Source organism: Gastrolobium bilobum, unplaced genomic scaffold (assembly GCF_033153095.1).
Source record: "Gastrolobium bilobum isolate Gb01-03AN ecotype WA unplaced genomic scaffold, APGP_CSIRO_Gbil_v1 utg9887, whole genome shotgun sequence".
NCBI lineage: Eukaryota > Viridiplantae > Streptophyta > Magnoliopsida > Fabales > Fabaceae > Gastrolobium > Gastrolobium bilobum.
In genome coordinates, this window is record NW_026899295.1 from 590,029 (window position 1) to 613,455 (window position 23,427).

Consider the following 23,427-nt stretch of genomic DNA (forward strand, 5'->3'; position numbering starts at 1 on the left):
AAATTTAATAATAATAATAATAATTTATTTATTTATTTAAATAGGATAGTTCGTTAGGCCTAAAAAGGTTTTTCGGATGACCTAAAGTTTATTTATTTTTAACTAAATAGGAATAAACTTATGGGTTCACTTTTTCTAAAGTAAATGTAGATAATTTATTTACATTGAGTTCAAAATGAAGTAGTTATAAGGCGAAAATCAAAGTATTTTTGTAATTATAATTTATTTCAGGGTTATGATAGTTATTTTCGTTATAATTTTTTAACTCAGAATGGCGTTGTTTTGAAAGAGAATGTAAATAACTTATCTACATTCACTGTAAAAATATTAAAGCCTAATTTTTATTTGACTAAATCATTTAAATTATTATAATAACTTGTATTAAAATATTTTAAATTAATTTTTGTTTAAAATGAGCATATATTTATTTTGAAATAAATTTAAGTAGATTTTAAAAAATAGTAATGCTAAATTAGTAGTTAATTTTAATATTTTTTAAACTTTGAAACTAGATTAAGGGTGTGCATGACAACCTTTTCGCAATCAGTTCTTTTTTAATTTATGTTCCCGGGAATAAAAATTGATAGAAAATTCGTTTGATAAAATCAGTTTATTTTTTTGTTCCCGGGATGAACCAATTTAAATTTTGTGCTGGAAAACAGAAAAAAGAATCAAAAAATTTCTGCTTTTTTGTTCTCTAGCACAAAATGAGAAACACTTCTCTCTCAATTACTCTCCACCACTACCATCACTACCACCACCACCATCATCCTGACACGACCACCACTACCATTGTCACCATTATCGTCGTACCACCACCACCATGATTTTACCGCACCACCACCTCCACCCATCATATCACCACCACCACCACTCTGCCACCATCACCAGCACTACACTGCCACCGCCACCATTGCTGCAGCTCCTGTCGTCACCACCACCACCGTCACCAACCACCACCACCATCGTCACAGCCACTGCTATCACCGCCACCATCACTATCACCACCATCGTCGCAGTCACCGCTGTCTCCACCACCACCATCGTCGCAGCCACTGTCGTCACTATCATTACCACCGCCACCATCGTCGTAGTCACTGCTGTCTCCACCACCACCTTGTTATTACCACCACCGCCGCTGCCGCCACCACCGCCGTCGTCGCAGCCACTACTGTCACCACCATTACTACCGCCACCGCCACCAACTACCACCATCATTATTGCAACCACTGCTGTCTCCAGCTAGGGGTGGCAATTTGGGTTGGCCCACCACCAACCCGCCAAAAACAGGGTGGGGCGGGTTGGCCCGCTATTGAATCAACATCAACAACACCTTTATCCCAAATTAATTGGGGTCGGTGGTAGATGAACCCACATGAAAGATACAAAACGGTTGAAAAAAAGTAAAAAAAAAATAAAAAATAAAAAATAAATAAATAAAAATACACAAATAAAATAATAAAATAAAATAAAATGAAATAAAAATATATGTATATATAAATAAATAAAAGTAAAAAAGAAAGGGACAAGAAGAAGTGGGGGAAATGAAGGGGGAAAAGGACTAAAAAAGGACCATCTGGAACATAGTAATAACAGCGAGTCTAACCCTCCACCATACTTATTTTCTCCATTCCTTTCTAAGACATACTGTCCGCCAATCTATATCCCACTCCAGTAAATCTTGTTTTACTACTTTCCCCCAAGTAAGCTTCGGCCTACCTCTGCCTCTTTTTGTGTTTAGCTCTTGGTAACAAACTTCTGTTCTTACAGGAGCATCCATGGGTCTTCTCATCACGTGCCCAAACCACCTCAATCTATGTTCTCTCATCTTCTCGGCTACCGGTACTACTCCGACCTTTCGTCGAATATCTTCATTTCTTATCTTATCCATCCTTGTGTACCCACACATCCACCTTAACATCCTCATCTCTGCTACTCCCATCTTATGCTCATGTTGCCTATGTGCTGGCCAGCATTCCGCTCCATATAGCATTGCCGGTAGTACTGCCGTTTTATAGAATTTTCCTTTTAACTTCAGGGGAATTTTGCGGTCACACAAAAATGCAGATGCACTACGCCATTTCATCCACCCTGCTCTGATTCTGTGATTTACATCCTCATCAATCTCTCCACCATTTTGTAAAATGGAGCCCAAGTATTTAAAAGCATTTTTTTTGGGTACCTCTTGACCATTTAGATGCACAGGTTCTTGGTCCTCATCTTGTACCAGAGAAAACTCACACTTCAGATACTCAGTCTTGCTTCGACTTAATGTGAATCCTCTGGATTCCAATGTGCTTCTCCACAATTCAAGTTTTCTATTAACACCCTCCTTGCTCTCATCAATAAGCACAATATCGTCTGCAAAAAGCATACACCATGGCACTTCCTCTTGAATATCTTTTGTTAGTTCATCCATAACTAAGGCAAATAGGTAAGGACTTAGAGCCGACCCTTGGTGTACACCTACCGTGATAGGAAAATAACTTGATGATCCGTTACAAGCTTTTACACATGTAGTAGCCCTATCATACATATCCTTGATTGCCTTTACATACTTTAATGGAACCTTTTTCTTCTCCAGGACCCACCATAAAACTTTCCTTGGAACCCTATCGTATGCTTTCTCAAGGTCTATGAACACCATATGCAAGTCCTTCTTCTTTTCTCGGTATCTTTCCATTAGTTGTCGCATTAAGAAAATGGCTTCCATGGTACATCTTCCTGGCATAAATCCAAATTGATTTACAGAAACCTTGGTATCTCTCCTCAAGCGATGTTCAATAACCCTCTCCCACAGCTTCATACATAGTATGTTCAATAACCTTTTTAACCCTCTCCTGGCCCGCTATTGAATGTGAGTTAAAAAATTGAACCCACCCCGTTTTATGGTGGTTTGGCGGGTCAACCCACCAACCCGCCAATTAAAAAAATTAATCAAAATTTAAAAATAAATTATATTTTGTGAATTTTTCTAATATTATTTTATCTTATTTCACACTTCTCTTAATTTTTTTCAGTCTCAATCTTAAATGTATACTAATATTTGTCAAACATTCTTTAGGAACTCATTTGTCTCCATATATAGATAACATTTTTCATAAATAAAATTTTTATTCTTTATCTTTTCTAGGAAGAATTAAGATAAAAAAAATTGGATATCACAAAAATTTAATGACAAATGAAATACTACCTAATTATAAAAAAAAGTATAAACCGGCGGGTCAACCCGCCCCGCGACGGGTTGAACCCGTTTTGATCCACTTCTAGGCAGGGCGGGTTGAAGTGGGTTGGTGGGTTGAAAACCTCAACCCAACTTGCCCCGTTTTGGCGTTTTGGCGGGTTGGCGGGTTGACCCGTCGGGTTCAACCTATATTGCCACCTCTATCTCTAGCACCACCATATCATTACCACCGTCGTCGCTGTCGACACCACCATCGCCGCAGCCACTGCCATCACCACTACCACCATGCCACCGCCACCGCTGTCATAGCCACCGCCGTCCTCACCACCAACTATCACCACCGCCGCCGCCACCACCATCATTACTGCTCCCGCCACCACCTATTATCCTCGCCACTATTACCACCACCACGCCGCCACCACCACACCATATGGAAAAGAAAGTGTAATCTGGAAAAAAAAATTATGCTTAACAGGAATTATATTTATTATATTATTTGTTATGTTATCAAACGCAATTCTTATTCTATGAATAAAAATAGAACATGTTGTCAAACATTTTTTTTTTCTCAGAAATTGTTCCACTGCACATAAATAAAAAAGAATTGTTTCTTTTCAGAAACAGTTCCAAGAAACAGAATGATTGTCATGCACACCCTAATCGGGTCAAAAAATGTTTTTTTTTTTGGGAGACGGTCAAAATAAGTTTTAACTACGCATATGAAGGGCTGTTTTCTTGATCTTCGGCAAATAAATTTTCTCTTCAACAAATTTCTTCGAGCATGTCGTGGGCTGATTTTTATTATTATTATCGCCATAATCAAGGTATATAATGATGTATGATTTTTGTTTTATAAATGACATATCAATATCACCGACACCGTTGTTGTATATTTTACATAGAAGATTAGAAAGATTGCACGGTTCCTGCATCTATCCATGATGTCCAACTTTTTGGTGCTTTTTTGGTCATGGTTTTTGCTTCTGTCTGCTGTATGTATAGCATATATAGCAAATATAGCAAAAGTTGATTTGAAGACTCCGATAACTAGAATCTGTAAAACCAACAAACAGTGCAGTTACTGTACCTGGAGAAAATACTGTATAGTATACATTTTGTTAAAAATATCAGTAAATACTTTTGAGTTTTTAACAAAAGACATTTCTATGAATATAGTTATGAGAATAATTTATTAGTCGTTTTTAATATTTAAACTTTAGCCTTCTTTTTTAGAATTATATAATTGGCTTAGCATTTAACTTTTGTTCGTATATCACTCAATCTTGAATTTATTTTTAACAGAATCAATCTTTATTCTATATCTAATAGATTGAATTAGACTCTGTAAATTATATAATAAATTTCATACAAGTAAACTGCTTGGATTCTTTTAAACTGAATCGATTATGTTAGCAAAAGTTGACATTACACGAATATCTTTCTTTTTAATTACTCAAGGGTGCTTTCAAGGTCTTTCTTTTATAGGGATGGTATATATGCTCCTTCTGAGAAATTAGCAATTAGCTGCACCGTTAAATTACAATTTGTAAATAACCTCCTTTTCTTCGAATTAAAAAGAAAGATATACGTGGAATGTCAACTTGTGATTTGAAGTCACTGTCACGTGATTGTGGATGGGGACATGAGGGTGTGGATCCCCCTTCCTTCTTGTTTGAAACGCAAGCTTTAGCTTCTGTTCATATCTTCTCACCTACCCATCATCATCTATTTGCCGTTTCATCTGCGATTCCGCGTGTTTATGTCATCACAATCCAGCATGTTTTTTAATTCTATGCAAAATAACAATTACGTTTTAAACAGTTCAGCTAAGTTTTTGTTTAGTCCATTTTATTCATGTCAAATAAACATTTAACAAGTATGTATATGGCAACCATCTGTGACATTACAGTACAGATTCAAAGGAGACCTATCTATCCAAAGCTATATTAAAAAGAACGATTAACACAAGTTTGCCAATTGGCAGACATCGCAAATGATGTCGATTGAGAAATTAAAAAAATATGCTAATTTTATGACGTTTCACCTGCCAAATAATTGCAATCAATAAAATTAAAAAAGAAAAAAGGATTACTGTAAGCATTTAGAATCAGAATGCCTGTAATTTCCTTAATTTATCCGAAAAAAGAGAAAATAAAATGGTTTAGGTAGCAAAGCATGTGAATTGTGCAGCTTTTGCCTGACAAAAATCCTCCCTTAATCGCACTTATTTAATGCATTCGCAGCATGATTCACTGGCAAAACCCACCAAACCCCATAAAAAAATTTCACTTTTATTAGGATTTAGAAGCAGAATAAATGAATAACAGGAGGGCAAGAAAGTAAGAAAAAGGCAAAACAACAAAGGGGGAGGAGCGTTGTTGCGTTGGGGTTAAAGTAAAATATATAGCAACTCAAATGGAAAGCGCACGTTGGTTCATGATGATATAGATAGAAATCTTCCTTCTCAGTGAAAGTACCTCTCTCTGTCATTGGTGTTCTTGCGTTGCTTTGCATTACGTCAGGTCCTTCTCTATCCTTGCAACAAAACTTCAGCGCAACATATGCATTGAAATTCAGTGCATCAAAAGTCTATTTACTCTAGAATAGGTGGATCCAACTACGTATGGCTACGTGGGTAGTTTATGGGATTCTAGAAATTTGTGCAGGAGATAAATAAACTAAGTTAGCACCGAAACTTTTTCCCTACTCTTGGTCCAGCTTGGATGCGCTCTTTTTAGCAAAACCTCTCTCTCTCTTTTCTTTTCATCCGAAGCGGTGGAACTGGACTCACGCCCACTCTTATTTTTGTCTTCTTCTCTTTAGCATATCATTTATATTTTCTTTATGCTTCTGCTTATGGATTTCTAAGACTCTTTCAATCTCGCTGCTTCTGCCTTTCCCCACGTTGGCAGAGGAGTACAGGGGTTATTTGTCAACTACAGTGTATGACATCTTTCTTTTTCTTTTTTTTAATGATGCTTCTTTACTTTTATGTTTTGAGTCTCTTCTTGGATCATTTATATCATTCTTTAAATGTTTACATTAAAAAGAAAAGGAAAAAAAAAAGGTTTGACTTTTACCCCAAGCAATTGATCACAATTGTTTTCTTGAAAATTGATGCTTATTATTACAGAGGTTGACAATTGGGATTTCGGTGGTGGTGGATGCAGTTACAGATTTAGTAGAACTCGAAAAGATGAACACAAGAGTCAAGACGAGGCTGCAGTCTAGGAAAGCTCCAATGGCACATGAAAAAATAACTCACAAGAAGGTACATTTATGTCGTTTGCATTTTTAAAAAACGGTTGGTACAGTAAACGACGTTCGGGATTATTATTAAATTAAGATGATTATGATAGCGTAACAGTTCTCATGATAAGCTCTGGGCTTCAGTTTCAATTACCAAAGATCCCACAAATTGTTAGAAGTCGTCCTGTCTTTTCTTTAAATAAGGGAATGAATTGAGGAAAAGAAAAAATTCTCTCTTTCTTTTTTTCCATAATTCATTATTGGGTTGGGTACTCTATATCTCAAGCTTTCAAACTTTTTCTGTTTTGTTCGTGAATTTGCTATATTTCAAACTATATCATTGCATAGGTTGATTTTAACCTCTTTAACCATGAATGAAAAGGCAGAGATGCGGGGAAGCTTGCGAGAGGGCACAATCAATGGAGCTAAAGGTGGAAGAACATCGAGCAAAGACAGAAAATTGACTTTGCAACAAGATGTAATGGCATTGTTTCTTATCTGGGCTTCATTTTGTTGCTTCTAACTGGCCATTGAGATTGAGTCTTCAATTTTCAGGTGGAAAGGTTGAAGAAGAAGCTTAGGCATGAAGAGAACATTCGCAGGGCATTGGAGAGAGCTTTCAACAGGCCTTTGGGAGCTCTGCCTCGTCTTCCTCCTTATCTCCCTCCCAATGTTAGTGAATATCTCTCCCTTTTTATTGTTTAGTACTTTTCTTAACTATTATGAAAGAAATCACTTTGAATGGTTTAGAGTGAAAAAGGAGCATGACTATAATTACAATCACAAGTTAGAAAGAGCAAATGAAATCATTTGAATAAATTTTTTAAAGGTTTCATAGAGGAGGTTATCATATTCCAGAAAGTTGACTATTTGGCTGCTGAATTTAATCTTAAAAAATCCAGACACTAGGACTTGTGGCCGAGGTGGCAGTACTAGAAGAAGAAATTGTTAGGCTTGAAGAGAAGGTCGTACATTTCAGGCAGGACTTGTACCAGGAAGCTGTCTACATGTCATCCTATAAAATGAAACTGGAGCATTCAGCAGCTGTGAACAATACAAGTCCAAACCATAGTCCCAAACTGGCCCAAACAATGGATAATGTTGCAACATCTGCAACTAGGCCTAGAACAACACTTCCAGGTGAGTAACTGGCCATCATGTGCCCCCAATTGAGGTTAAGCTGTTTCAGAATTGAGCATGCATTTCGTAAGGTGCATTATGTGACAAGTGTGTAGTCTCTGATGGCATGCACCTCTTGTTTTGTCTTGCCAGAGGATAGACAAGGAAAAGAGAATCCATCCAGTACTAATTCTTCAAAGAGCAGCAAGCAATCCATATGTAAAGGCCAAACGGCAAAAACTCCAATTAAGAAAATTCCCGTTGACAATAAATCACTGAAGAAACGTTGGGATCCTCCAAAAAAGAAGGTGTGTCAAGTGTAAAACTAGTTTTCAGTTGTGTGATAGGAGTAGTAGGTCAAAAGCTGAAAGATAATTTTGAAGTCAATGAATGTGAACTTTCCCACTGTGCAGCAAGAACTAAGGATAAACAACCAGCCAATTGCAGGAGTAAGTAATCGTAGTCTATACGAAACACCACCAGGGGATGAAAGCCCAAATATAATCTCTGCAAATATTCTAAAGTGTTTATCAAGCATTCTCTTAAGAATGAGTACTGCGAAGAATCACTATCAGGGTTCAGCAGGTGATATAACACCCTTTGGGGCTCTAAAATCTGAAAACTGTATTGAAGGAACAGAGTTTTGGGATCCTTATGGTATCTGTTTGGAATTTGGAAAGAGAGATATTGGTCCATACAAGCAATTACGTGCAACTGAAGCTAAATCTTTCAATCCAAAACGAACTGCAAAGTCCTTGTTTTTACTGCATCGGTTGAAGTAAGTTATATTCAATTTATTCTTTTCCACGACATTATTGATCATGTCAATTAGATGTTATACAGTATTATAATTTCCAGAAATTTGCAGACTTCTTTTGAGAAAACTAGCCTGTGTCAACTTTGAGAACCTCAATCACCAGGAGAAACTTGCATTCTGGATCAACATCTATAACTCGTGTATGATGAATGTATGTCAGTTATGTCCATTAGAACAACATTTAGTATCATCTGATTCTAAAAGTTTCTGTTTTTTTCTTTTCTCACTGCTTTTTGCCATTTTACTCTGAGTAATAGCTTATTTGAAGTTCTGCTTTGCTTCAGGCATTCATAGAAAATGGCATGCCAGAGAGTCCGGAAATGGTTGTTGCCCTGATGCAGAAGGTATGATCTGCTATAAAATTTTGTTTCTTCTGGTGAGGATGGAAATGCATTTTGTTTGTTCCTCAAGCTGAGTATACTAGCATTGGTGTGCTCAAGAACTTATGAGGTTTTCTTGTTACTCAGGCAACAATAAATGTGGGTGGACACTTCCTAAGTGCAACAACTATAGAACATGGCATTTTAAGACTTCCTTATCACTCGAAACTTGTAAGTTCTTTCCATTGCAAATCTAGCTTTGCTTTGTATGGGAATATATAATATATAAAAATGCCAAGCTTCTTACAGCTAAATTCCAAACAGACATTATCGAAGGGAGTGAAAAATAATGAAATGACAACAAGAAGCATATATGGACTGGAATTGTCAGAACCCCTAGTGACATTTGCTCTCTCTTGTGGAACTTGGTCCTCTCCTGCTGTAAGTTGATGCCTAGTGTGAACATTGAATTTTTAATCTCCTATAGTTAAGACACTGTCTGATGATAAATCCATTTCTAAGTTGATTGTAAACGACCCTTTTTTTATTGCACACAATAAGTTCAATAGTTTCATGATTTGCATTGTCTCGTTGCTGATTCATGAACTTTGCCAAATTCAGGTGAGAATTTACACGGCATCACAGGTTGAGAACGAACTGGAAGTGGCCAAAAGAGAATACTTACAGGCTGCAGTTGGAATTTCAACATCAAAGTTTATTATCCCAAAGTTGCTGGATTGGTATTTACTAGACTTTGCAAAAGACTTGGAATCATTGCTGGATTGGATATGCATCCAATTACCAAGTGAACTAGGGAAAGAAGCCATTAAGTTCCTTGAGAAAAGAAAAACCGAGCCCCTCTTACAATTTGTGCAAATTATGCCATATGAGTTCAGTTTTAGATACTTGCTATGTACATAATTTTGCTTATTGTTTTCTGTATATGGTTTTATTGATGTTGCAGATACAATTTGTATACAGCTTTTGATCATACATATAAAGAATGCAGATGCCATCTGTTCTCTTTCCCCATTTTGAGTATATTTCCGTAGATTCCTTCTTCTCAACTAAAGTGAAGAAAGAAAGTGAACGCTGCATAATCTGTGGAATTTGGAGTACTGAATTGAGTAATCATAAATCTAACTTTACAACTCAAGCCTTAAAATATCAGTCTTGACTAAAATTGTTGAAATTCAAATACATGAACCATGAGTTAAAAAAACTAAATAATTACAAAATCAATCCTAATTAATAATGGAAATTAATCCTAGTTGATTCCCATTAATTAGGGATATATTTACCACCGGTGAGCATAATTTGATTGATCTCCCCCTCAATCCTCACTAATTACTCTATTTTAAGAAGGAATTAATTCTTGATTGATACAAAAAATCATATCTTCTGATTTTCTTTGTGAAATAAATAGTCTCTAACTAAATTTTACGAGCCAAGGAAGTAATGAAATTCTATTATTATTTGCATATTAATCGACACTTATGTTTGGATTGACCCTTTCCCATAAGGTATATATATTAATAACATTAGGGTTTTTTTTGTAAATATTCCAATCGATTCATTGCTTCGCAACTAATCCGATTCGGGGCGGATCCAGAATTAAGACTTTAAACTCATTCCAAATGTGGTACTTGGAAGATTCGAACACATGTCATCACCCCATGTGAATAACCTTAGGATATACCATCCCAAAAGTTAGATCAAAGTGTGAGAGTGCCCAAGGTCTTATAAATTCTACATTAGTTGCCCATATAACCATTGTAGAACTATATATTACAACCAATGTGGGGACTATAAATCTCAACACACATGCTCTCACCTCACCTACTTAGCTCTCATGCGCCAACTGAGCTTATAATAACATTCGGTTTATAGCATGAGGTTGCCATTAATTGACATTTATATGCTTTTAGTACGTCAAGGAACAAATGGTGCATTTGTACGACGTGCAGAAGATAATTCCCTTATTAATTATCTAGTTATTCGCACAGGCAGTCATGGTTGGCTTGTGGTCCATAGCTTATTTTTGGCGTAGCAGAAGGCCCCTTCAATTAATATATTTAGCCCTTCGATTAATATAATTGACACAATAAAATACTCTACGTACTTGCAGCTCCATTATGCTCTTTTGCAGCCAAAAAGTGGAATTTTTTACTCAGTTTACTCCAAAGAACACTTCAGAATGGTACTTGTAGCAGTGTCAGACATGTGTTATGTCATATATATATCTAAAATACTCTATTTGACTGTGAAAAAAATTTAAGATATTTTAATAAAATACGTCCCCTTACGCCTTATCAATTATTTATTTCTTATGAATTTATTACTTTTAATGGAAATATTTTAAATTTTAAATTATATTGGGTATCATAGCAATAGTACTTACGTAAGAATCCCCCCAGGAATGAGTCGATAGTCCAGAGTCCAAACCCCGAGCCCTGCACATGGTTCCGTTCAGGGCCATGGTACGAATTCTGACTCGTGTCAGATGTGGAACGTGGGCTATCAATCTTTTGGGTAAATGGGGCTGAGAGTTCTAGGGCTGAGAACCAGCATGCTGTGATGGACGAGATACATAGAATTGGGCAAGCCCAATTAGTTGCGATTACATTTATTTGATTGGTTCAAATCCAATGGATCAGTCAAGAGTCAATTTTGGTTTTTGGAGTCACAGCCACTTTTAACGTTTTGTGTGCAAATCATTTGGCTGGCGTCCTTGAAAAATAAATTATATATAAATAAATCCAACTCAATCAATTGACTTTGACTTGAATAATTCCACCAATCTGTGACTTTTTATTTTTTGTCATGATATCATTATCAACATTATTTTAAGTTACATTGAAATGTTAGATATCCACAATCTTTATTGTGTTTTGTAAATGGTGGTAATGATCTTTTTGTTACGAGGGAAGCATGTTCTGTCAGATTGGATTTTTAGCTTGTTTATTATTTCAAAAAGAATTTATTTTCATTTAGTTTTCCTTTTTCCATTTTATGATTATTTTCATTTTTTTCTCAATGCAAACATGTGAATTATTCAGTAAGTAATTTTGTATTTGATTGGTAACGAGCTGCATGTAATGTTAGGGTTTCATCTTTAGAGTAAATATTTACCTCATACTTTGGGATTAAAAAAACATATTAGACCAAAAAGAAAAAAAGCAACGCAAGAATTCTAACAAGTCTGTAGAGTATGAAAGCATTTGTCACATGTTTGTTTGATGCTTTTGTGAAATGAACAACCGAAAGCTACAAATTACTAATAATAAATAAAGCCACAAACAATCATCTTGTGCGGATTGGATTGCGAAGAAGGCGATTGGATTGCGAAGAAATTAAACATGTTATTATACACCATTTTTTAACACTGTTTTTTCTTAATTTATTTATAGATAATAAAAATTAAAACACAATTTTTAACTCGTACTCTCTTAAATAAATTTTTCTATTAAAAATAGTATCAAAATACCGTTATCAAAGAAAAATGCCTTTTTGCCCTTTACACGAGAAAAGGGAATCATGGGCTTTATAGTTTCAAAAATGTAGACAGCTTTATTAAGTTGGAAAAGAAAGGAAATTAAAAAAAGTTTTCATCACAACTTTCATTGCTGCAGTCGGTGTCAGGTTGATATCACCGTCTATCAAATAGTTCCACAGGTTGGGCGGAATTAAGTCTAATTTTGTTACTCTTAATTGAATTTTTTTTTAAGATTATTTTTTATTTTTGTAAACTTTTTAAGATTAAATTTAATCGAATAACGACTAAATTATTGAACGAATTAAAATTAAGCCGACATGATATTACAATGAAATATATTAAATATAAATATCATTTATAATTAAGTCATACAATTTCAAAAAAAAATAAAAAATAAAATTAAGGAATGTTTTATAATCCATTTTTAAATATAATGATATCAAGTCAACCCAACTACGGTAAGTAGTGACCATATTTTGTTCTAAATATTACTATATATTGTTAATATTATTAATTAAGCCACGTCAGTACCTTTCTAAAAAAAATTTATAAATTTTTAAAAAATTATGTAATATAAAACTAAATAAAAAAATTCAAAATATGAATCAGACAAAATCTAAGAATACATTAGATTTTATTTTTTAGAACCTGAACTTCACGTAGTTGGTTTTTGATCGACAAACAAGAGACCATGAGAACCACTGATGTTGCCACAGTATATTGAAAAAATATCAAATATCTATTTTATAATTATTATAAGGGTAAATGATTTTTTCAATAAATGAAAATAAGTTATTTTCAATGAGCTTACTAGAGATAATTTCATCTTCACTGAAGAAATACTTTTCTGTTGTTATAAATAAGAGTTTAGCCATTCAATTTCTCGTCCAGAACCGGATTACCATAAAACAAATGTCGACTTGTCTGAATGTCTTTGTTTTTAATACATATGTATGGAAATGGAAAGGTCATTCTCTTCTAGAATCCAAGTTCACCCTTACGTGACCGCCAACCAGATTGATAAGTATCCATGGTTCCATATTTTAATAGCAGGCTGAATTGACCAAGTTAAAGAAGCAAGCAGTCAGGGAAATAAGACACACAGATGGGGTGATGACTTCCATTACGCATACAACTATACACATTTATAACATACTCAACAAACTCATCTAGAAGCAGCCAAAATACTTGGTTAATGCGGCCGTCCATTTGTGCCAATCCTGTGCCTCACGTAAAATCCACACGTTGGTGGTGTGTGAGCTTAGCTAGAACCAGAAGCTATGTAATGTATTAGTAAGTCCACATTTACCAAACAACATGTTAAAAGTCACCCATGTGGCAATATATTAAGTTATCTATCTATTATATGATTCTATTATTCGCACGCACCCTCCACCTAACAGGCTCAGGAGTGAGAATTTTACATAAGCTACAAAGAAAGTGGTCTTTGCTCTATAATAATATAATCTAAACGAGGGGTGAGGGGTATTATAAGGCGGCTATGAGGAGGACCCACCCCTTCAGTGGTCAACAAAACAATCTCCACCCCATTCTCATCTGATTCTGTGATCCTTCTACCCACCTTCCCTACTCTTACATTTGTGTATATATATTGCACAACTACCACACATACCTTTTGCTAGTAACCCATAAGAGAGAAACAAGGTTGGAAGAAGATGGAAGTGGTGGTGGTACATAGTCCCATTGGGACTCCCACAAAGGATCATTTCGATTTCAACGGGGCAAGGATTTCACCCTATCTGAGCGCTCCTTCTTCACCGAAGCGTTTTGGGGAATTTTACTTAAGTGCTCCCACCAGCCCATCAAGGTTTTACGGCGAATTTGATTACTTTTCGGCTTCTCCTTCAACCCCTTTTGATTGGGAACAAAAACCTGGTACCCCAAAAGGTGACACAAATAAGAGGGATGATGATGATGATGGTAAAGATGATTTCGCGTTCTTTGTTAGTCGTGAATCAGAGAAATCGTCTCGTTCGGCGGAAGAGCTCTTCGATGGTGGCAAGATCAAGCCTTTGAAGGAGGAGGAGTTGTCGGAATGTGCTAGAAGCCCACTTCTATCTCCGACCCGACCCAAAAGATCTCCGATAGCACAAGGGAAGAAGGTGATTCGCGAAGCATTCTCACCCAGAAAGAAGAAAGAGTCCTCCGGTGACTCTTCTGGATCCATGGAAGAGAGAAGAGGGAGAGATAGGACTCCAGCAGCATCTGTGATTTCTTCATCGAATTCGGGTCGTAGAGTCACGCGATCACACTCTCCTTACAGAATATCCCACCACACATGGGACGAAGAACCACACCAACCCCATACCAACAAAGAGGATTCCATTTCCAGTTCCACCACAGCTTCTTCTTCTTCTTCTTCCAAGAGTTCCAGAAAATGGAGATTGAGGGACTTCTTATTGTTTCGTAGCGCCTCCGAAGGAAGAGGTTCCAGCAAAGACCCATTCAGGAAGTTCCCTGTTTTGTACAAGAAACCTGAAGAAGGAAAAGCTTCAACCTTTAGATCCGTTGATAACCCCATCCCAAGGTCGAGAAGAAAGGAACCCGTTTCTGCACATGAATTGCACTACGCAAGGAAGAAAGCCGAATCAGAGGATTTAAAGAAGAGAACTTTCTTACCATACAAACAAGGAATTTTGGGCAGGTGGGCTGGTTTCACAAGATGATGCCTCTGTTCTTCTCATTCAAATTCAAGGACGCCAAACTCAAAACAATTCTTTCTTTCTCTTTTATTTTATTTTTTACCAAAATGTTGAGAATTTCTTATATCAATAATCAATTCTTCTATGGACGAGTAACTGAAATCATGGCAATTGTTAATTCTTCACAATTAAGTTCATAGCTTGATTATTCTTCATGTGTATGTATATTCTCTTACGATTAATTATTTATTCATGTTTTATATTATATATATATATACCGACATTTAAGTTACTTATCCAGACAATAACATGTGCTGCCAGCGATGAAGACAAATCAGTACGCACATGGGGCTTAATGACATTATGTGTGTTTAGAATGACGTTGTACCAAATCCAATTGGTAATAATCGTGGGGTGCTTAGAGTTGCTTGTTATTTATCGGCAATGAAATAATTATCTCTCTTTTCGTTTTCAGAAGGGCAGTGCTGGTCACATACCGCTTCCTAACTAAATACCGTTCTCTGATGGCCTTTCCTTAGTTATGGCAATGCATGACACAAAATCTTTCCACATATGTATCATAAGTAAATATAAAAATGAATTGACTTTGCAAAATAAATCCATATAATTTCCTTGCCATGTAGATATAGACCCTTTAATGTAAAAAAATAAAAATGTTAGTACAAACTGCGCACGTGATTGTGGAGATTTAAGGTCGGTGATAAAAAATAAAAAATAAAAACTTAGAAATGGCGACTGTCATGTTCATGTCTATCATTAAAAAAGTTCTTCTATCTGCCCAAAGCTACAAAACCATGAAAATTCTTTAAAAGAAAAAAGAAAAAAGTTGAAGTTTCCCCAAGTCTTTAATAAAACAGATCCATGCCTCATTTTAAGTACTAAATCGCCATGTGATATTGTCCTCACTACTACAAGGTTCTTCTTCCTTATCTCACGCATATGGAAAACGGAAAATCATAACTCCATATATCACCATGTATAAAATCGTTAAAAATCTGACTGGATTTCAATTAAGTTCATATAAACTTGAATATTACCATATTTGAATCTTATTATAGAAAATATTGTATAAATTACATGTTGGGAACTTAATTCATCGATTATTTTTTGTGTTTGGAATTAAATTATTTACATTTATTCCATTATAATAATTTTCTTTATTATCTTCTTTTAAAAAAGTATAATGATAAAATCAAATAAATATAATCCACCAATATATATATATATATAGGGGATTAATTTTTTCATTTTACATGAGAATATCTTCTCATGTTACACACACAATATATAAGTAGGGTTCACAAAAAAATGAGAAAACAAAAAATCAAGATAGGTCCCATTTTTTAATTGTGAGTGTAACATGATAAAATTTTCTCATGTAAAATGAGAAAACTATTTCTCATATATATATATATATATAAAGGATTTTATTAATCTCGTGTTAAAGGAGATAAGTTATCTCATGTCATATAGATAAATATGTGGGCTCCACCACCTGAAAAAAGAAAAAGAAAAGGAAAAGTGGCACAGTTATCGAAGGGTGTGTATGAGGGAAAACTTATCTTATGTAGCATGAAAATACTTTTTCCCATATATAAACTCATTAATTTAAATAACTAAAATTAAAATCAAATCAAATCTATTCAAAATAATTACATTTGAATTGATTCCTGTATGTACATGCCTAAACTCAAGAAGATTTCAAAACTCATGCATTTCCTATTTTATAACACTTTTCACTTGATAGAAAGTGGATATCTTCTTTGGATCTTTACATCTAGGCTTTGTTTGGGAGTTTAGAGGAGAGGAGAAGGAAGGGGATGCAAAGGGGAGAGAAGAGAAGGAAGAGAATAAATTTGAAGGGTATTTTCTATCCTTGTTTGGGAGTTAAAAAAATGGTAAGGAAAAAAAATATAGGGTTAATAAGATATTTTTACCATTTTATCCTTTTTTAAAGTAAATATAATTATTATATTTTACAAAATAAATTAAACTTAAAATTTCTAACAAAATTATTTATGTACTTTTCACAATATTAAAAAATATCGTATTTTCGATGAAATTTCTACGTTGCAAACGATGAAAATTTCGTCACAAAATCATTTTTTCGTCAGAACACTTTTCGTCGAAAAGCAACAAAAATTTTTCACCGATTAAAATTTTCACAAAAATAAATTTTCTATCAAAATTTTCGATGAAGATTAGTTTTCGTCAAAAGATTTGACGAAAATGATTTCCTCCATCAAATGTTTTAAACGCAAAAAGAATTTCGTCAAAAAATTTAACAGTGTTTATTTTCGTTCAAAATTTCGAAGGAAATGTGTTCTCGCAAAAATTTTGACGAAAATTATTTTGTCAAAAATTTTAAGGGAAATGTTTCATTCGAAACTTTTGACGAAATTTAGATTCTGTAAAGATATTTGACAAAATATTTTTTCCGTCGAAATTTTTTATCAAAAAAATTTTCGTCACAATTTTTTACGAAAATATTTTCTGTCAAATATTTTTGACAGACATATGTGATGTTGAAAATTTTGATGGAAATGTGTTTTATCAAAAAATTTGACGGAAATATTTTCCGTCGAAAAATTTTCGATATTAATTTGTTTTTCTCAAAAAGTTTAACGAAAATGTTTTTGTCGAATACTTTCGACAAAAATTAAATTCTGTAAAGAATTTGGATGAAATTTTTTTCCTTCAAAAATTTTCGATGGAAATGTGTTTTGTGGAAAATTTTGATGAAAATATTTTTCGTCAAAATTTTTTATGAATATGTTTTTTTGTGAAATATTTTGACGAAATTTAGATTCCATAAAGAATTTTGACAAAAATATTTCCGTCAAAATTTTTTACAGAAATGTTTTGTCACAAATTTTGAAGGAAATATTTTTCGTCAAAAACTTTTGAGCGAAATTTGGATGGAAATGTTTTTCGTAAAAAAATTTGACGTAATTGTTTTACGTCGAAACTTTTCGATGCAAATGTGTTTCCTCAAAATTTTGGACGAAAATATTTTCATCGAAAATTTTGAGGGAATTTAGATTCTATCAATAATTTTGACTAAATTTTTTTCCGTAAAAAATTTATGTGAGTGATTATGGCAAAATCTGATTTCGTCTTTAGTTTTGACGAAATTTTTTTGACGTGTATGATTTTCATCAAAAAAATTATCATTATTTTTGACGAAATATTTTTCGTCGATAAATTATGTCGGTATTTGAGATTTTTCTAATAATGTCACTTTTAAAAATGATTCACATTTACGTAGTTTTCACATTTTAATGCTAAGGGTAAATAAGTAATTTTTAATATATTTTTCCTTCAAACCCCCCAAATTAGAGGAACTTTAATTTAAAAAAAAATAAAGATTTTAAAAAAGTAAAAATTTCTAATTCCTTACCCTCATTTTTTTAAACTCACAAACAAGAGAAAGACTTTCTTAAATATTCCATTTACTTTCCTTCTCCTTCTAAAACCTACTCACAAACAAACCCTCATTAGTGGGCCGGGAATTCGGTTTGAACATAAAAAAGACCAGAGTAAGAAATTGTGAAAGAAGTTTTTTTTTTTTTTAATAAACTATCCTCCATGAAAAATAATCTTCTGAATTAAGATTTTAAATTTCTATTATAAATGGTATTGATGAAGATAATTGTGAAAGACGTTGACTTTAGTTTTGAGTCTAGACACAGCCACAGATAATATAGAAATAGCCCAATAGGCCTTACTTATTTAGGTCGTCGTTCAGATCAATAAAAGCCCAAATATTGGCCTACAACAATATCGGAAAACTGATTGGGTTTGCTACTGAATTATGTTAACTACCAATTATTTAAAAAAAAAATCACCATAAATATTTTATTCTTGGTAATTTAAATGTGTGTGGTGGTGGTGGGCTGCAACTCTTACATTTATAACCCGTTATTTAAGTTATTCTGCTCTTAAAAAGTTTCGTTCTGACTTCATAACATATGTTTAACGAGAAAGGATACTATAACAATCAATTAATGTTATAACTAATGTTATTATTAATTAATTTTATCATTACATAAATTATGTTGATTTAATGGTTATATTTATTTTCACCTTTGTATGATTATGATTTTTCATATTTAATGCTTTCATATTAAATATGAAGAATCATAACCATACAAATATGAAAGTAAATATAACCAATAAACGGTGAAATTGATTGATAATAACATTAATTTGTTGTTACAATATCATATCTCATGTTTTACATGTAAAAATGATTATTCTAGTTTTATTAATTCGTTAAATATGAATAAATTTTTTATAATATTTTGTAACGAAGATGTACCCGAGATGAAGATTTCATTCCGAAGACGGCTTGGGTGTTTGGTATGTGGAATTTTTCGGAATTCTTGGGAAACTGAATTTTTTTAAATTTTTTATTTTTGGATATTATCGTAAACTAAATGTAAAAATCATATTTTTGAAAATCGAGATTCCCGGATAAAAAAAATTTCTCCTCTACCAAACGTCCCGAAGGTGAAGTGATAAATTTCATGTGTAAGTTCATTCATACTAGCCCATTTCTTTGTTGAATAAACAATTATAATTCACTGGAATATATTTCATTAGATTAATTTTTTAATATATTTATTCAATATTTTTTTTAATAATGTTTATTTTGTTGATTCTCTTTATTTATTGAATTATCAACATATTTCCAGTTTTGCTTGAACGATTTCAAGATCTCAGGATATATAACTCCACATTTATGGGAAGGTGCTTTGTATTCATTCTATATCACTCCATTATTGAATGCAAACTGTGTGTTTTTCTTTTCTGTGAAATATAGAATATTGGAAAGATTTAATTGGATTTTGCGTAAACTGTGTCAAATACATGATTGTCATCTTTTGGGCAACCTATGGTTGTCAAATCTGACATCCTGCATTGTCCACTAAAGCCTCTATCTCTTGAAAGTGTATTTTTCCGGGAAAATGTTTCTGTTATGTCTATCTTACCAAATGAAATGAACCACAAGCACTTCAATCTGTCACATAATACAAACCAAAAAAAGTAGTGTACAATCATCAATCCCATCACTAACCCCAATAATTCCAAGGCAATGACAATGCCACTTTGATTTGAGAATCATTTATTTTAGGCTAATTCATTGATTCCAAACTGCCGCTCTTCCGCTGGTACGTAATAATGTCAAAGTTTAGCCTAACTTGATGTTTCCATTGGCAAGAAAATCAGAACAAAAACAAGAGGGGAGCAAGTGTAAGGCAGAGAATAAACATTGCATTATTGTTTGCTTCAAGTAAGGACATAGTGAGTGGTAATCAGTCACTGCTCTGGAACAGTAGAACAAAGTTAGTAATGTTATAGGTCCAGTAAAGCAAAAATATTATTTGTATAAAAAAAAAAGCGCAAAAATTATCAAAATCCATCACCACTGGAATAGCTGGCCCCAATAGCCCGGGACAAGCTAAGAAGCACCGATACTCCTTAATTTTTTTTTTCAACGTATCGGATACGTGTATCGAAAACATATTGTTTGGTAATCTACATCTTATATCATCGAATAACGTATCGAAAACGCGTATCGGTACTTCATAGAGGACAAGTACAATTAGTTCTTGGCCAGATTTGAAATCCATATCCACACTCAAACGCACCAGAACATAAACCACAATTTTCTACAGTGACTTTCACTTGATATTTTCTCCTGATTATGGTGATTGTCAAGTATCAACATCACAGTTATCCTAAAGATGGAGGGAAAACACCTTCTAATGGTAGGTAAACTTAATTAAGATTTTTTTTTTCCTTTGCCTTTATTATATAAAACCTGGTTCATGAATGATGCAATCAGACAGAAGCACATGAGAGGCAGAAAAATTAGAACATAAATATCCACTCAAACGCAATATAACATACACCATAACTTTTACAGGAATTTCCACTTGATTATCATCATAATATTATCTTTATCTTTTTATTTTTAATTTCACGACTTTAATTCCCCTTTGGAGTGAGTCACGTCCCTCAAATATCGCCATGATCAGGGTGGAGAAAAAAATTACACGCTCTAATTTCGAGTTGAATAACATGACAATTTATCCGTCCTGAAACTCATATTATCATCATTTGAACCAAAGGTTATGTTACCATTATTCCAAATTAGGTATAGTCGGCAAAAACATAAATAAAAAGTAATAAAATATTTTTCTGATTACAACATGTACATTTAATTAAGATGCAATTTTTTTTCCCTTTGCATTTATTATAGTGGAAAACATGGCTCATGAATGATGCAATCAAACAGAAGCACATGAGGGGCAGAACAATTAGGAGGCCTAAATCATACATTCATACTGCTATGCACCATACATAGAGGGAACTTTATTTCCAATGTATACTTGTCAACCTTTCATTGTACCAGGCTGATGCCGACGTTACTTCTTCCTTTTTTCATTAGTCGCGAGAAAGGTCCCCACTTTGGACGCAAACCCAATTTGTTATAATTTTGGACATTATTACTAAATATGCACCACTTTAATTTCCCTTCTAGCTGTTTTTACCAGTAGTGGTTTTATCTTTTTCTTCCGTTTTTTTTTTCTGGGGCAGATATTAGTTTAAAGGATGGCATGCATGCATGCATGTACGAAGGTATATAATAAGTTATATTAAATTGAAAAGATTCACTTTGCAGTTATCACAATTTCATAAATGTAAGCTGTTTTTGCACAACTTAATGGGACGCTTGCCTCGTAGCATGAAGGTAATATGTACGAGTAGCAGGTGTAAGTATATGGCGTATATGTAAAAAGCATCAGTGACAGTTTGTGATGGAAATAATATGAGAAAAAGACAGAAAAGGAAAGAAAGAGTCCGTCTCGTACAACCGGGCCTATTGATAATTTCTACTGCCTAACACACCTTTGCTGAATATGACCTATGGTCTGACACACATTTGAAAAAGCAGCAATTAAAGAGGCCACTGGAAAGAGAGAGTCACTTACAAGCAAAAGCAAATTTTCATGTACACACACAGCAGAAATGTTAGGGGAAGGATGAGCTTCATCTCAATAATTAGTGAAGTTTTGAGATGGGTTTGGAAAAGCATAAAGCAATTGATGTTGATACTCAAATGTAATGATCAGAGGGGCACATGCCAATCCAACATTACCACAATCCTTTCCCCCCCCTTTCTCTTTACCTTTTTTCTTTTCTTTTTTCCTAGTTTTTTCTTCCTTAATAACCCCACAACACCCGTGGTCCAGCCTGCCCTTATCTTATCACATTCAAGCCCCTATCTATTTCACAAACTTGGTCACATCAAGCTTTAATCTCAGTTTTTCCATCACCCAAGCAATTTGAAAGTATCTCTTACACATGCCACTATTAAAGATTCCAAGACAACCCGATCAAGTGAACAACTACCCCCGTAACCCTCTCTTACATCTTACAAGCTAGGTAGACCCAATAGTTAGCCACACCTTCCTTTCTCTATATGTATGCTCCATCTCGTGAGCTGTAAACTGCAGCCATATCCAACATACCACTCTGTTTTCCTAGAATTGTGTTGTTATAAATAACCTCAATTTCATAGAATTAATATATTAATATGCAATAATGCCATCTGTTCATTCTAGCCCCTGCTACCCGATGGAAAACCCGGCAATAGCATCGTTACTCCGCCATAATACAACAGGGGAGAAGCGTAACAAGTTCTCCACCGGTGGCCTCCTAAAGATGTTCAAGCTCTTTCCTATGTTAACCTCAGGTTGCAAAATGGTGGCACTGTTGGGAAGACCACGCAAGCCTATGCTCAAAGACAGTGCCACCACGGGTACAATCTTTGGTTACCGCAAAGGGAGAGTGAGTCTTGCTATACAAGAGGATACTCGTCAAATGCCAATCTTTCTTATAGAGCTCCCAATGCTTACGAGTGCTTTAAACAAAGAAATGGCCTCGGACATAGTGAGAATTGCGCTAGAGAGCGAGACAAAAACAAATAAGAAGAAGTTATTGGAAGAGTTTGTATGGGCAGTGTATTGCAATGGAAGAAAAGTTGGGTACTCAATAAGGAGGAAGCAGATGAGTGACGATGAGTTACATGTTATGCAGCATTTGAGAGGGGTGTCAATGGGAGCAGGGGTACTTCCAAACGCATCCGAGAAGGAAACTTCAGATGGGGAAATGACCTACATGAGAGCCAGATTTGAGAGGGTTGTTGGTTCCAAGGATTCCGAAGCCTTGTACATGATAAATCCTGATGGTGCTCAATGCCCAGAGTTGAGTATCTTCTTTGTTAGAGCTCACTAGAATTAATATACATACCCACCCTTAGCTAGCTACCTTACATTATTACTATTATTATTATTGCTATTATCATATCATTGTAAGCTCAAGCTTTTTGAAAAGTGTCGTTAAATGAATCACCTCATGACCATCTCAACTCGTTATTAATGCTTTCTTTCCCTTCAATCGTTCATGATGCTTTTTGAAAGATGGTTCAATTATTTCTTTTTCATCTAGCTCCTTGCTCTTCTCTTTATATATACTCGTCAAGTAAC

The 23,427-nt window shown here is 34.3% G+C and overlaps 3 protein-coding genes across 3 annotated transcripts; all 3 read left to right on the forward strand.

The window, feature by feature from the left end:
* Window positions 1–6,803: 6,803 nt before the first annotated feature.
* On the forward strand, window positions 6,804–9,648 carry LOC133289317 (uncharacterized). Its single transcript, XM_061487233.1, has 10 exons — window positions 6,804–6,911; window positions 6,989–7,105; window positions 7,336–7,536; window positions 7,708–7,862; window positions 7,977–8,330; window positions 8,421–8,520; window positions 8,654–8,713; window positions 8,837–8,920; window positions 9,014–9,130; window positions 9,311–9,648. Exons 1-10 carry the CDS (start codon window positions 6,804–6,806, stop codon window positions 9,608–9,610), a joined length of 1,596 nt encoding a protein of 531 aa, XP_061343217.1. The 3' UTR covers window positions 9,611–9,648.
* Window positions 9,649–13,673: 4,025 nt separating this feature from the next.
* On the forward strand, window positions 13,674–15,079 carry LOC133289313 (uncharacterized). The gene is made up of 2 exons (XM_061487228.1): window positions 13,674–14,013; window positions 14,110–15,079. Exons 1-2 carry the CDS (start codon window positions 13,862–13,864, stop codon window positions 14,870–14,872), a joined length of 915 nt encoding a protein of 304 aa, XP_061343212.1. The 5' UTR covers window positions 13,674–13,861; the 3' UTR covers window positions 14,873–15,079.
* A 7,110-nt stretch (window positions 15,080–22,189) lies between these two features.
* Window positions 22,190–23,295, forward strand: LOC133289314 (protein MIZU-KUSSEI 1). The gene has a single exon (XM_061487229.1). The coding sequence runs from the start codon at window positions 22,484–22,486 to the stop codon at window positions 23,174–23,176; it is 693 nt and encodes a 230-aa protein (XP_061343213.1). The 5' UTR covers window positions 22,190–22,483; the 3' UTR covers window positions 23,177–23,295.
* The last annotated feature ends 132 nt before the right edge of the window (window positions 23,296–23,427 follow it).